This window comes from Scyliorhinus canicula, chromosome 20, assembly GCF_902713615.1.
Source record: "Scyliorhinus canicula chromosome 20, sScyCan1.1, whole genome shotgun sequence".
Classification (NCBI taxonomy): Eukaryota; Metazoa; Chordata; class Chondrichthyes; order Carcharhiniformes; family Scyliorhinidae; genus Scyliorhinus; species Scyliorhinus canicula.
Window position 1 is genome coordinate 35,470,187 of NC_052165.1, and position 16,497 is coordinate 35,486,683.

General features: G+C 42.0%; 1 protein-coding gene across 1 annotated transcript; it reads right to left on the minus strand.

Annotated features, from left to right (window-relative positions):
• Positions 1-3,719: 3,719 nt before the first annotated feature.
• On the minus strand, positions 3,720-16,336 carry hsp90b1 (heat shock protein 90, beta (grp94), member 1). The gene is made up of 18 exons (XM_038781192.1): positions 16,129-16,336; positions 15,511-15,598; positions 14,548-14,689; positions 13,502-13,618; positions 12,535-12,866; positions 12,244-12,355; positions 12,061-12,171; positions 11,156-11,272; positions 10,880-11,017; positions 10,345-10,422; positions 8,532-8,597; positions 8,001-8,270; positions 7,645-7,890; positions 5,710-5,846; positions 5,321-5,399; positions 4,306-4,461; positions 4,091-4,186; positions 3,720-3,988 (listed from the first exon to the last, which is right to left on the minus strand). The coding sequence occupies exons 1-18, from the start codon at positions 16,178-16,180 to the stop codon at positions 3,959-3,961; spliced, it is 2,367 nt and encodes a 788-aa protein (XP_038637120.1). The 5' UTR covers positions 16,181-16,336; the 3' UTR covers positions 3,720-3,958.
• Between the last annotated feature and the right edge of the window lie 161 nt (positions 16,337-16,497).

Consider the following 16,497-nt stretch of genomic DNA (forward strand, 5'->3'; position numbering starts at 1 on the left):
TTAAGGTGCCACACCAAAGGCTACATAATAAGAGCCCATGATGCTGGGACAGTATATTAGCATGGATAGAGGATTGGCTGACTGAGTTGGGAAAATAGGCAGAGTCAGGATGGTAACCTCTAGGAAAAGGGAAAACAAAACAGCCTACATAGTTGTTGGAAGTATGTTTCCTGGTGTTTATTTGCTGTAACCTGTTTTGATAAGTTTCTAATAAAATACAATCTTTTTAAAATGTAACCTCTAACTAGTGGATTGCCACAGGGATCCAGTCTAGGGCCACAATTTAGCTACTGAGTACAGTGGACTATATTGACAGGTTAGGTAAGTGGGCAAAATCTTGACAGATGGAATACAATGTAGGAAAATGTGACGTTGTGCACTTCAGTAGGAAGAATAAAAAAGGAGCTGAATATTTAAATCAGCAAAGACTGCAGCACAGGACTTAGTGGGTGTGGGGGTCCTCATTCACAAAGCTGGCTGCAGGCTCAGCAGGTAACTGGGAAGTCAGAATGTTGGCCTATATTTCAAAAGGGAAGAGTATAAAAATAGAAAGTCCTGCCAACTATACAACTAGTTAGGCCACACCAAGTCTTTTGTCCAAGGCAAGCTATACTGCCATTGGACAGTCCAGAGAAGGTTCACTAGGTTGATGCTGAGTAGATTGAATGGGCATGTACTGAATGAGCATGGTGGCTTAACATGGTAGATGCGGACAGAATGTTTCCTCTTGTAGCAGAATCTAGGATCAGAGGGCATAATCGGAGTATGAGGTTGCCTTATTTAAGGCGGAGAGGTAATCTTGAGGGTAGGGAATCGATGGAATTATAAGGCCAGTTGTAATCAGTGGGACAGATTTAAGGTAACTGAAAAGCATTCAAGTTTCCCAATGACAATTGTGATCAGGGTGGTGTTGAATAGGTATAAACACAACATAGAACATAGAACACTACAGCGCAGTACGGGCCCTTCGGCCCTCGATGTTGCGCCGACCTGTGAAACCATCTGAAGCCTATCTGACCTACACTATTCCATTTTCATCCATATGTCTATCCAGTGACCACTTAAATGCCCTTAAAGTTGGCGAGTCTACTACTATTGCAGGCAGGGCGTTCCACACCCCTACTACTCTCTGAGTAAAGAAACTGCCTCTGACATCTGTCCTATATCTCTCACCCCTCAATTTAAAGCTATGTCCCCTCGTGTTGGTCATCACCATCCGAGGAAAAAGACTCTCACTGTCCACCCTATCTAACCCTCTGACTATCTTATATGTCTCTATTAAGTCACCTCTCAGCCTTCTCCTCTCTAACGAAAACAACCTCAATTCCCTGAGCCTTTCCTCGTAAGACCTTCCCTCCATACCAGGCAACATCCTAGTAAATCTCCTCTGAACCCTTTCCAAAGCTTCCACATCCTTCCTATAATGTGGTGACCAGAACTGCACGCAGTACTCCAGGTGTGGCCGCACCAGAGTTATGTACAGCTGCAGCATGACCTTGTGGTTCCGAAACTCAATCCCCCTGCTTATAAAGGCTAGCACACCATATGCCTTCTTAACAGCCCTATTAACCTGGGTGGCAACTTTCAGGGATTTATGTACCTGGATGCCGAGATCTCTCTGTTCATCTACACTACCAAGAATCTTGCCATTAGCCCAGTACTCTGCATTCCTGTTACTCCTTCCAAAGTGAACCACCTCACACTTTTCCGCATTAAACTCCATCTGCCACCTCTCAGCCCAGCTCTGCAGCTTATCTATGTCCCTCTGTATCCTATAACATCCTTCAGCACTATCCACAACTCCACCGACCTTCGTGTCATCTGCAAATTTACTAACCCATCCTTCTACACCCTCTTCCAGGTCATTTATAAAAATGACAAACAGCAGTGGCCCCAAAACAGATCCTTGCGGTACACCACTAGTAACTGAACTCCAGGATGAACATTTGCCATCAACCACCACCCTCTGTCTTCTTTCAGCTAGCCAATTACTGATCCAAACCACTAAATCACCTTCAATTCCATACTTCCTTATTTTCTGCAATAGCCTACCGTGGGGAACCTTATCAAACGCCTTACTGAAATCCATATACACCACATCAACAGCTTTACCCTGATCCACCTGTTTGGTCACCTTCTCAAAAAACTCAATAAGGTTTGTGAGACATGACCTACCCTTCACAAAACCGTGTTGAGTATCGCTAATCAACTTGTTCTTTTCAAGATGATTATAAACCCTATCTCTTATAACCTTTTCCAACATTTTACCCACAACCGAAGTAAGGCTCACAGGTCTATAATTACCAGGGTTTTCTCTACTCCCCTTCTTGAACAAGGGGACAACATTTGCTATCCTCCAGTCTTCCGGCACTATTCCTGTCGACAAAGACGACATAAAGATCAAGGACAAAGGCTCTGCAATCTCCTCCCTGGCTTCCCAGAGAATCCTAGGATAAATCCCATCTGGCCCAGGGGACTTATCTATTTTGACATTTTCTAAAATTGCTAACACCTCCTTTTGAACCTCAATTCCATCTAGCCTGGTCGACTGAACCAGAGTGTTCTCCTCGACAACATTGTCTTTCTCCAGTGTAAACACTGACGAAAAATACCCATTTAATGCTTCCCCTATCTCCTCTGATTCCACACACAACTTTCCACTACTATCCTTGATTGGCCCTAATCTTACTCGAGTCATTCTTTTGTTCCTGATATACCTATAGAAAGCCTTAGGGTTTTCCTTGATCCTATCCGCCAACGACTTTTCGTGTCCTCTCCTCGCTCTTCTTAACTCTCCCTTTAGGTCCTTCCTGGCTAACTTGTAACTCTCAAGTGCCCTAACTGAGCCTTCATGTCTCATCCTAACATAAGCCTTCTTCTTCCTCTTGACAAGTGCTTCAACTTCCTTAGTAAACCACGGCTCCCTTGCTCGACAACTTCCTCCCTGCCTGACAGGTACATACTTATCAAGGACACGCAGTAGCTGTTCCTTGAAAAAGCTCCACATTTCGATTGTACCCATCCCCTGCAGTTTCCTTCCCCATCCTATACCTCCTAAATCTTGCCGAATAGTATCATAATTGCCTTTCCCCCAGCTATAATTCTTGCCTTGCGGTATATACCTATCCCTGCCCATTGCTAAAGTAAACATAACCGAGTTGTGATCACTATCACCAAAGTGCTCACCTACATCTAAATCTAACACCTGGCCGGGTTCATTACCCAGTACCAAATCCAATGTGGCCTCGCCCCTTGTTGGCCTGTCTACAGCGACAAGGAAGATTTATAAAAGGAGGTAGAGCTCAGTTTGGCCCAAAACACCAGCACACTGAAATCTTCATCCATGCAATTGAGATTTTTAGTGGCACGGCTATAATCATACTGATGTGATATTCAATAGCATTGCACTAACTTCTAAGTCACCACTGGGCCCAAATATCTGCTAGCTGAAATTACCCAGTGGAGGGTTTTTGCCTCAGTTCCAGATACCCTGTGAGGGGGAAAATAATCTGAACTTTCTACCTAGGCCGCTACATTGACCCCTCTGCCAAGTAAATTAACCCTACCCATACACTCCATCTCCTCTCAGCCTCTGAGAATAACCCCCTATTTAAATCTCATTGCTGCAATTCCAATCCTGGCAACATTGCCATGCTGCATCTTCAGTTGAAATCAAATGTCAATGTTGCAAACTTAAAGATATCAAAGTCATGCTTGAATGAGTTTGTGGAAAAGTTTTATTATGGTTTACATGACGAGTTTTCACAATTGTCATTTTAAATATTACAAATTTACAGTCATTTCACTTGAAGGAATGCAAGTAACATACAAAAACTCCTTTGCCCTCCCAGACCCTTTATCGGGATAAGTGAATTGTTTGTTCAACATCCTGTTCAATGGTTTCTTGTCCCAGTATTTTACACCTCCCATTCAATGTAAATTGTAGTCTACCAATTCCTTACAATTCATCTTTTGTATCTGTAGATTCCTGGATGCAGATGGGGAGAAAATAAAGAAAAATTATAATGTGACGCCCTCAACTGAATATGATCTTTGAATTACAGTACACATGCAGGATTTAAATCCCCACCTCTGTTTGTTTTTCTTCTGTATCATCTTCCTCGGCATCTTCTTTCACCTCATCTTCTTCAACCTCTTCATCTGCAAATTCTTCATATTCTTCAACCTAAGACACATAGCAAATTAATATTCCCACCCGACTTCCACAATACTAGACAAGATTTTTCCAAAAAAGGAAAACAATTCTAGCACAAAAACAGAACATGTACATAAATCCGATGATACCTGTGTATCGAGGTCGATGTTCATGCTTAGACGAAGCATTCTTTCAATTCTATCACCATATGCTTTGGTGTCTGGTAACTGGTAACCTGACCGTAATGTAGCAGTCTCAAACAATACCATAGCAAGGTCCGCAGCAGTCTGGTCATCTTCATTTTCCTAAATTAAAATACAACACATCACATTAGCCTGCAACTCCGTTCTGGATTTTGCAACACTAGCCAAGATTCAGATTTCCAGGCAGCGCAGTGGTTAGCATTGCTGCCTCAGGGCACAGGTTCGATCCCAGCTCTGGGTCACTGGAGTTTGCACATTAGACATAGAACAGTACAGCACAGAACAGGCCTTTCGGCCCTCGATGTTGTGCCGAGCAATGATCACCCCACTTAAACCCACGTATCCACCCTATACCCGTAACCCAACAACCCCCCCCCCCTTACTTTTTAGGACACTACGGGCAATTTAGCATGGCCAATCCACCTAACCTGCACATCTTTGGACTGTGGGAGGAAACTGGAGCACCCGGAGGAAACCAACGCACACATGGGGAGGACGTGCAGACTCCACACAGACAGCGACCCAAGCCGGGAAGCGAACCTGGGACCCTGGAGCTGTGAAGCATTTATGCTCTCCCAGTGTTGTGTGGGTTTTGCCCCCACAACCCAAAGATGTACAGGGTAGTTGGATCGGCCACACTACATGGTCCCTTAATTGGGTAAAAAAATGAATTGAGTGCAAAAGATTCAGCTTTCCACATCCCTCCACAATTTAATGCTAACCCAGGAATAATACAATACTTGCAAATTAATTAGATTTGCACTGTATTTATAAGATGAATAAATAATATTTGCATTTCTTAGTGAAGCAATTGAATTCAATGTAAATCAATAGCCACTGTACAAGCCATCTCAGGAACTCCCATTATCCAAAAGGCAGCACAATACCAAATGGAACAGAGCTTGTACCCCTTTAATTAATCAACATACTACTGGGACATATCAATTTTAAACAAACTTACCTTCACTCGCTTCAGTATCTCTTTAATCAAAGGATGTCTTGGATTAACTTCAAATGTCTTCTTTTGACCAGCATAGTAACTGGAAGAATTTACAGAATTAATTAGAATGTACTGATCTAATCTGAACCATCCTTTCTTGCACCAACACTGAAGCTTGCTTTTAATAGTGGAACGGAACTAAGAAAGCTCAAAAGATCATCCCCGTTTTTGTATTGCAACTAAATATTCCACAAGCCAGCATTAGTTGTGCTCAATAGTTACAGTGCAAGGACACTATAGTGTGCTGTAAAGCTTAAGCCAAAGTACAATTCTGAACCATATGAAAGATGTTTAGATTCAATACTGACAAATTTGCATGTTATCATTTAAAACAGTTAAAGCTAACTTACTTTGTTGAAATATCTTTTCCAGTCTGGTAGGCCTGAGCCTTCATGATTCTTTCCATATTACCAGACCATCCATACTGGCTAGCCACAAGAGCACTTGGAGAATCTGTGAGACGCTGGGACAGTATGGCCTTTTCAATCTTTAAAAATAAAATACTTGGTTAAATTCCCCCATTCTCCTTTCACTCCTGAAGTGGATCCAGTCGGTCCTTCCAAAATAATGAAATGGCTTAAAATATCAAAACGTGTAACAACCATAGATAAAAGGTGGAAGGGATTTGTCATGTGTCTCAAAAAAGGTTACTATGCAAAGTAAGCACCCATGGTGTAGGCAGAATTACTACATCAATTCTCTATCCATACAACAGGAAATGTATCAGTCAAGCCTCAAGTCATTTACAACTTATCAATTTGGATGAAGGGTGGTTGCTAATTTTACTGACAGATAGGAAAGTTAAGAGGCAAGGGGATGTAAACAGTTTAGTTGAGTGAACAAAATTTCACAGATGGGAGCACAACATGGGCAAATGCAAACTTGTTCACTTGGTAATGAATAGAGATTTAAATGCAGGAGGTAGAGGTATTCTACGTACCCTAGTACATGAAATCAGATAGCAGGTACAGCAAAATAATCGACATGGCAAATTAATATTCCTTTCTCTCAATTAAAAGTGGGGATGTTTTGTACAAGATCACACCTACTGTTGCATAACACTGTCCACTTAGCAGTTTAGAGAGCAGAGGAAAGGAAGGAATGAATCCAGGTTGCTCTTTTTGCTAATGTGCCCACTCCCACCACATCCTCTGGCAGCATGTTCCAGCCATAGTGAAAAACTTTACCCGGCACATCTCCCTTCAAACTTTCTCTCGCTTTGAACCTGTGCCTCCTTGCAATTGACACTTCTATCCTTGGAAAAAGCCTCTGACTATCCACCCAGTCAATGCCTCAAATTTTTAAACCTTCATCAGGTCTCCCCTCAGCCTCCAATCCTAGTTTATTCAATCTCTCCTCGTAGCCACTCTCCTCATGGCAAACACCCTCGAGACCAGGCAACATCCTGGTGAATCTCTTTGCACTCTCTCCAAAGCTTCCATGTCCATCTGATAATGTGAGGACCAGAACTGCATGCAAAACTCCAAATGTGGCTCATCCAATATTTTATGTAGCTGCAACATTTCCCAACAGCTCCTGTACTCAATGCCCTGGCTGCTGAAGGCAAGCATACATATGCCTTCTTAATCACCTTGGTCCCATGTTGCCACTTTTAGGCAACTGTAGACCTGAACACCCAGATCTCAATGTTCCTACCGGTTCTGCCATTTAATCTCAATGGTCACAAGTAAGCATACATTAACACTGCAATGAAGCTACTGTGAAAAGTCCCTAGTTGCCACATCCAGACACCTGTTCGGGTACACCGAGGAGGAATGTCCAATTCACCCAACAAGCACATCTTTCGGGACTTGTAGGAAACCCATGCAGACACAGAACGCGAGAAACCCAAGCTGGGAATTGAACCTGGGATCCTCCAGTGCTAACCACATCATACCAAAATTTGATCCTCCAAAATGCATCACCTCATTTGTCTGGATTAAACTCTCACCTGCCATTTCTGTGCCCAAGTATCCAATCTATCTATATCCTGTTGTATCCTTTGACAATCCTCGGCACTATCAGCAACTTTGCTAATCTTAGTGGCATCTGCAAACTTACTAATCAGACCACCCACATCAAGTTAATGCTACTTTTCACTAACAAGTTGACTTTAGGAATGCATGAAGAAACCATTCGGACATGCACAACCTTCTGTTGTAAAGCTAGGTTTGCGATACTGCAACAAGCAAATGAAATATACAGCAATATAGTACTGTGTTGCCTTTTGTATACCAGTAAAAACATCTGAACAAGCTTGCTATGATAGGTATTATTTCAGATACCTTATCTTTCAGTGCTTTGTCCTTTAGCCAGGTTAAGAGTGGCTCATATTCCTTCTCCATTGCTTCATGCTTTTCTTTAGCCTTTTCACTTTCATCAAATTTCAGCCCTTCTTTGGCAACATTCTGGAACCGCTTTCCATCAAATTCAGGCAAAGCTTGGATACAGTATTCATCTACAGGTTCTGTCAGATATAACACCTCATAACCTTTCTTCAGAAGTCGTTCAACAAAGGGAGAAGATTGAGCCTGTAAAAAACAAATATTCACTAATAGCTTGTTATACGTCAAAATAAGTATATATAGTAACACTTCTCTTGGCAAAGGGAGAGCTCCCGACAGTTAATCTGCCATCTCACCTCTTGTCTGCTTGTTCCAGCCATGAAGTAGATTTTATCTTGTTTCTCTTTCATTCTTTCCAAGTACTGCTCCAAACTAGTCTGTTTGGTTTCATGGTGAGAGGACTGGAAACGCAGCAATTTGGCCAAACGTGTTCTATTGGAGTGATCCTCAATTACACCCAGCTTAATGTTGGTCCCAAATTCTTTCCAGAAATCATCTTCATACTTCTCTTCTGCAATCTTCTTGATCATGTCCAGAGTTTTGCGTACTAGCTTCTTTCTAATGACCTAGTTGTAATTGGGATAATTAGAAACCCAGTATTGCAGAACACTAGAACTAGTGTAAAGTATTTAATAGCTTAAGTGTTTTATGTAGATGTGCAACAAATCTGTACCAGGACAAAAATCCAATATTGAGCCAGACAAGCTGCCTCAAAAAAAGTCAGATATACTAAAAACAAGTGTTACACCTCACTATTAATTATAATGTTTGTCCTGCAAGTGCACAAGATATTCAGCAAGTAGTTTTGATAGACGAATACAATGTACCTTTAACAGTTTGTGCTGTTGCAAAGTCTCACGGGATACATTCAGGGGTAGATCATCAGAATCCACCTGTGAAAACATTTGAGTGCATCTTTATTCTAATGCAAAAGTAAGTGCTATACACAGCTCATTTCATGAGTTAAGATTTAAATGTGCTTTAAATTAACATCTGTATAGTTGGGGAACATAAAGTGGGCCTACAGTTGGGTAACTGGGGTTCAGTAGATATGTGAAGAGAAAAATACCGGTGAAGGCAAATCAGAAACAGGTTTATAATGGGGGAAAACAAAAATGGCTGACCAACCAAGACATACTTTGATTCTATCTTCACAAAAGGACAATGTTGGAGAGCGAGGAACTGAGAAATCAGTATTAGTAGGGAAGTAGGGAAACGGTGTTGAGGGAATTGATGGCTGGTAATTCCTCATGGCCCGATTTAATTCCTAGAGTACTTGAGATCCTGGTAATCATCTGTCAAGATTCTATGGAATCTACGGACTAGAGAATACTCTATTAAAAAAAAAAAGGAGGTAGCAAGGAAATAGAATTATAGACCAGTCAGCCTAATGTTGGTAGTGGGGCAAACGCTAGAGTCCATTAGAAAAGATTTAAGAGTAAAGCACTTGGAAAACAGTGGCAGGATTAGACAATCAGAGATTTATGAAAATGAAATCAAGTTTGACCAATCTGCGGAATTATTTTGAGGGTGTGACTAGCAGTTGGAGGGGGAGCCAGTATAGGGTTTATTTTGACTTTCAGAAAGGGGGTTGATAGGGTCCAGTGTAAAATTAAAGCTCATGGGATTGGGGGTACGCATTGACATGGATAGAATACCAGCAGATAGGGAACAAAGTAGGAATAAATGGGTTATTTTCCAAGTTGCAGGCAGTGACTAGTGATCCCACAGGGATCAGTGCTGGTACCCCACCTATTCACAATGTATATTAATGATTTAGAAGAGAGAGAACTAAATGTGATACCTCCAAATTTGCAGATCCCAAAGTGGAGTGGGAAGGAGATCTGTGAGCAGGATACTTCAGTGATATTTGGACAAGTTAAGTGGATAAATGCATTATAATGTGGATAAAAATGAGATTATTCACTTGGTTGCAGATAATCAGAAATAACGTGTGGGGAACATGCAACAAAACCTAGAGTGTTCTTATACATCAGTCACTGGACAAACATGCAGGTGCAGCAGGCAGTAAAGGTGACAAAATGATATGTTGATCTTCATAGCAAGGAGGATTGAAGTACAGGAGCAGGGATGTCTTGCTGCAATTATACAGGGCCTTGGTGAGATCACTAATATGGTGCAGGTGGTCTCCCTGTCTGACAAAAGATGTTCAGGGATCGTAGTGAAGGTTTACCATTCGAATTCTAAGATGGCAAGACTGACATACGAGGACAGATGTAATTGGTGGCAGAGTCGAGAATCAGACTAAAGATACATGGCAGACCACTTAGGACAGAGGAGAAATTTCTTCACCCAGATCGATAAGCCTGAAAGCAATGGAGGCCAAAATATTATATACTTTTAAGGAGTTATCTATGTAACTCTTGGGGTGAAAGGAATCAAAATGGATATTTGAGGCAAGCATGTTGTTGAGCTGGATGATGATGAATGGTAGAGCAGGTTTGAAGGGCCAAATGACACCCTGCTCTGATTTTCTAGGTTTATTTGGGTTCAGCTGGCAATCATGGTGGCTACTTTGCTTGCTCAACATGCCCAATGTTCAGACATTACATACTCTGTTTGCAAGTCTGTTCTACAGTTCAGTGCACATGCAGTAGTGTCATTTAAATGATTACTTACTACACCCTTGATGAAATTCAAATATTTTGGCATCATGTCATGGAAGTCATCTGTGATAAACACTCTACGAACAAACAACTAGAAGAAGAAGAAACTATTAGATCACAGGTAAATGGTCTACCAGTTTTCTAGTTAGATATGCATTAACAGTGGCAAAGAGATATTTAACAGCTGGTAATCATGCATGGCATTCTCTCAGTATTCTGGAAATTAAATGATTCTTGCTACAGAAGAACAAATTTTGTACCAAGTGTACAAAAGCCAAACAAATGCAAGAGTGAAGTTTTCCTTAAGACATTATGCAAACATCAATATATTAGTCGGATCTCACATTCCTAATTTAACATACTGGAAACTTCTAGCTTCAAACTTTGTCCCATTGACACGGGTGGATGTAAACTAGGGCAGCAAGCATTTAGTTCTGGTAGTAATTATGGCACAGTTGACATCCAAGCACCACTTGATCCAAGTGTTTCTTAAATTGTTGGAGCAATTTAAATATGATTTTTTAAAAAAAAGCCTCAAGTTTGCATACCTTAATAAAGTCAGATTTCTTTGATCCATATTCATCAAATAATCCACGGGGCGCACTTTTAGGCACAAACAGAATAGACCTGAATGTCACTTCCCCTTCAGCAGTGAAGTGGATATGAGCAATTGGGTCATCAGAATCCTGGTCAAGAAAAAGCCTTTGTAAATATTAAAGGTGCAAAAGGAAGGTTCATTATATTCCACACCAGCATACCATTCAGTCTGGTCTGGATTTAGCCCATTCCAGAAGTCAGTAACAGGCTACAAAAGTAAAAGTTACCTTTGAAAAGGTCTTGTAGAAAGCAGTATATTCTTCATTTTCTATTTCTTTAGTTGGTCTTTGCCAGATTGGTTTAATGTCATTCATCAGGACCCAATCCCAAACAGTCTTCTCAACCTGCAAGAATGGAGATTTAAATGAGCTCAGGAACAAGAATTTGACCTGGGACCCCAAAGCAGTACTCTGGGTGTCTGGATTACTAGTTCAGTGACATCATCTCCACCAACTGATACAAAACCTGATCTGCCATTGAATTAATTATGCCCATCAGGCTTGGCAGGCTGATGGGCTTGTTCCTGTGCTGCTCCTTCTACATGCCTTGGGCTTCACATTTGCCATAGAATTATTTATTTCAAACAGATTTGACCCAGCCTCTGCTTTTATTTTAATAAACGTTTTCCAATTCTCAGCATGGCTAATTCACCCATCCTGTGGTGAGACCCACACAGACAGGGACCTGTGGTCAGGATTTAACCTGGGTCCTTGGCACTGAGGCAGCATTGCTAACCACTGCCAAGCTTGCACTGTTTTGGTATCCCTGAAAATCAGTTCTATGATTATGCCCATTTTCTCTGGCATATACAACTGCAAAAGAGAAGTTTTATCATCAATTAGATCACCGCTTAATCTTCTATTGTTCTCCTCTCCATTCCGATATCCTTCCCGAAATGTGATGCTAAAAAAAAAAACTACTAAATCTTGGTCCTAGCTCTCTTAGCATTAGAAGCATGCAACCATCTGTATAGACAATGTCACAACAGTACACTTTACTTTAGTAATTTTACACGGAAAAGCTGCAGTCCAAGTCCAAATTGCTGGGAGACACCAACCAGTTACATTTCTTATCCAGTCTGTCTCCGCTGCCTAACAATTCTCTGAACATTTAATGTCCAAAATGTTCATACCTTCTTAGTTTTAGCCTTCTTTTCTTCATCTTCCTCTTCAACTGCAGCCTCATCATCTTCCTTTTCCTTAGTTTCCTCCTCCTCCTCCATTGGTTCTTCTACAGTTTCTGTCTATTAAGAACAGCTTTTGTTACATTTCGAAATAAGATAAGTGATACTTGTCCAAATTTACATTTCAATTACCTTACTACTCCAGATATAGATGGGGAAGTTGATGAATTGAGAGTATTTTGTCACTAAATTTTTGATGGTCTCCAGTTCCAGGTAGTCAGATGCTTCTTCTTTCAAGACTAACCTAAAGTAAACAGAACATTCCAAACATTTTAATTTTAGTAAATCAATATTGATCCTTCGGTAATGAATGTTCGTCAGCAATAGCAGCTGCACATTTTACACATTCTGACCAGCCAAACATTCCCACTTTAGATTACCTGTTCTAGAAGGCCCAAACCATGTATGCAAGGTTTAACTTACGTGATAGTAGTACCACGTCCTAGTGTATTTCCTCGTGGATCCTCTATTATAGAAAACTCATTGGAGTCAGATTCCCAGATATGCTGTGTACCATTGTTGTGCTTAGATGTTACAATGACCTTATCTGCTACCAAGAAAGCAGAGTAGAATCCAACACCAAACTGGCCAATTAGTTCAGAGGTAGACTGGTCATCACTTTGCATTTCTGTCAGCTTATTCAAGAATTCACTTGTTCCAGACTTTGCAATTGTGCCAAGGTTTTTGATCAGTTCATCTTTAGTCATGCCAACGCCAGTATCAGTAACATGTAGCATGTTCTTCTCTTTGTCAGCCTACAGGAAAAAAGTCCTCTCACATAAATATTCTATTGCCAAACCACTGTGGTATTCTCAATTGTACAAGCAGATAATCTACTAAGAAAATTTGTTCCATCAGTTATGCGCTCAAATTTAAAAGACATTATTACCCTTGCTCCCCATTGGGTTCAGTGCTGAAAACCACATCATATTTTGCACCAAACTTAATCTCAAATCCACCAAATCATGTGTAATGAATAACCACAATTTATAAATTAAATGCAGCAGCTGTTAGAATAGATTTAGACTTTGTAGGCAGCTGTCAACTATATTAGGGGTTGGAAGATACTTTGCCAAGTTAAAAAAGGCAGTTTCAACACTTAAATGTTGGAAGTTGTAATTTTGGGAGAATGGTTGCAGGGTCAACCACGTGAAAGTGGTAGAAAAAAAAAAAAAAAAAAAAAAAAAGAGTCCCTGATCTGACTCAAGCTCCAAATGTCATGACAGGCACAATGATACTCCTTTTACAGCTTACCACAAGCCAGAAAGCTATGCCAACCTATATTGTGGACTGAATGAGTCTAATGCCTCACCAAGTCCTGATTAATGATCAGTTAATCTAGCAGCATTTTAGTACATTTCAAAGACAAAATTAATGAATGAAAACAAACCTTTATCTTAATGGTCATCTCTTCCGTAGCATGTAGTGCAGTATCGTTTGTTAGAGATATCAATCTGATCTTGTCCAGGGCATCAGAAGCATTAGAAATCAGTTCACGCAAAAATATCTGATAACAATAAACAAATTAATATCCTGCAGCCAAATATATATGCACTGGTATTTATGAACTTTATCTTGGTATCTAACTTTGAGAACTACAATGGTAGCAATTGGTTGTTGCATCACAAGTCATTTTTATGAGAACACCACAGCAATTACCATGAAATGATGGGCACAAGCCAACAGTTGGCATCAAATACATGGGGCTGGATTCTCCGCACCCAGATGCTGAAATTGCAGCCGGCACGGAGAATCCATTTCCCCGCTCAGATTCAGGACCAGTTCCCCGATTCTACGGGCCCCCGAAAAACACCATACTCTGCCACCCAAGACCTAGCTGCGGCCATTGCTGGCAGCCCGCTCCACCATTTTCCACCCCGATTGGCCAAAATCCCGACGATGTGGTGGCTGTGGATGTGGACGTCCACAGCCGTCCTGGTCAGGGGCAGGCCAATCAGAGGGCAGGGGGGCCTTATACACACCCAGGGAATGTTTGTGCAGGTGGTCAGGCGCGTGGCCGATCAGGGGGTCTATTTTCAATGTCCAGCTCCATGGTCCGAATCCACCATGGAGCACGGTGCAGCCTCCAACCCAGAAGTGCAGGGGCCTGTACCTGCAGCAAAAGCTAGCTTCCTGCAGCGCTGGGAATATGTGGCCCTTTCACACCAGTTTTGACACTGGCATGGGGACATAATCCCAATAGCAGGGAATCCAGCCCATTATATATGAATCTGTAGTTCCCTTACTCCCAAGAATGGAAAGGAAAAAGGATTATCCAGTGATTACTATCAAATGCCCAAGTGTTGGGGAACATTTCTAATTTCTTTGGTGCTGCAACAGAGTCAGGTTTAGAATGTATCACAAGGACACCAAGTGTCTTGAAATCAACTTCGGAATACAAAAATAGTAGCACGAAGCTTTTCAAAACAAACCTACCTCTTTGTTTTTGTATAGAGAATTAATGATCAACTTCATCATTCTGTTAACTTCTGCTTGGAACATAAACTTTTCAGCCTTTTCCCGGATTTCTTTAACTTGAGCAGGGTTCAGTCCATCTAATTGAATAGCTTCTTCCTCCCTATCAAGAAAAAAAAAGACAAGGGGGACACGTGTTAAGACTGTGGGTCAATATGCTTGACATTGCATACAACTTTAGTTTTTCTTCCTGTTCAAAACACTTGTGCAGAAAAACAACACCCTTAACTGTTGCAAGCCTCTTTCAATTCCATTACTTGAACCTCAGGTTGGGGCCATGTATTTCGAGTCTGACTGGCCTAGAACCTGATTTGGATCTTCATGACTATGAAGCAAAGATGTTGGCCAAGAGTACTGCATACTATACTAATAACATATTTGCCAAGGTTACACAGCACTGGATCAGCTCCAAGGTCAGTCTGAATTCTAGCCACTAACATTAAAAGACTCACTACACTGAAATATTGGGGCAATTAAGCCAAATGGCACAATATCAAGTACCAGGCAAAGTAATCCTAAAATATTTAAGTGCTAGATATTACCATAGGAATATACAGCCAAAAATGTATTTTCCTTAAGTTATGGCAAACCATTTCACAAAGTTTTGTGGTTCATATACCAAGACAAAATGATTTTGATACATCCATGTGTATTGCTCAAGATTCAAACTTTTCTAGTCCTACCTAGATGTACTTGCAATGACATGATCATCCACATTTCAGTTCTCAAGTCTGACCATCATACAGACCAATCTGTGGCACTGGAGTCACACATTCTTTTGCCCTGGAGATTAGCAAGCCAGTTGGACTTGCACATCCTGCAACTATCAGTCATTTGCTGGTTATCACTCGCTTGCAATGTTTTAAACTCAACCATGGAACTTGAAACAAAGTCATCACAAGACAAGCATCCACATCCATTTACCTTTTAACCGCTTCATCATCCGTCCGCGATCCATCCCTGCTCTTCCCAAGATCTTCCTCCACAGTTTCATCTTCAGCTCTAACAGAAGCTGAAAAATTCAAGTCACAAGATTTTTTTAAAAATGAACAGCCATCTTTTCCAGCAATAAATCACCAAACAGGGCTTACAAGCCCACGTGTTTTGGTGACACCACTCGGAAGCACCAGGGGGGAAATGGAAATGCAAATCACGGGCCAGAGGAAGAATCCTGATTTCAGCTCAGGAGTAACCAACAACAATCAGAATGGGGAGGGGGGGCTGAATTCCCCCCTCCCAGAGACAGAGTACAGCCCCTGCAGCAACCCCGGGGACGCTGGAAAGGAGATGGTTGTGGGGGGAGGAGATTGAAGGAAGAGAGTTGGAATGGAGAGGGGCACGAAAGGTAGGTGGGGGGGTGGTTAGGGAGAATCTCAAACTGCCTCCTCTCGCCCCTGACAACTCATCCGCTGCGGGTAATGACGGATCGAACTGAGGCGGCTGATTTCAACCCACGGGCAGGGGAGGAGGAAGAGAAAAGAGCCTCATGGCCTCGGGAAGCTTCCAGAAAGACCGAGGCGGGCGTGCTCTCCCCACACTCACCGAACGCCAGGAGAGCGCAGGTCAGCGCAACAACCCAGGCCTGCTTCTTCATGGCGGATGGGTGAGGAAAGAAAAGGCCCTGATCTTTATATCTGATCTTCCTCAGTACGGGCTGGCGATGTGCTGCTCGATCCCCGTCCGGTGTCTACGGTTTTCTCGTGGCCGCTTCACTGAGAATCTTCAATAAAAGCGGGGGGAAGGGAGGGCGAAGGGGCGGGGCCTCTGGCAGCCAATCACAGCCCACCACGCAAAAATAAGCTCGCCAATCGGAGGCGGCCGTCGGAGCCTCTCCGCCAATCGGCGCCTTCCATGTACCATCGCCTACGTCGGGAGCGTGGCTGCTGCCGATTGGAGAAGCCAGGGGGGGGG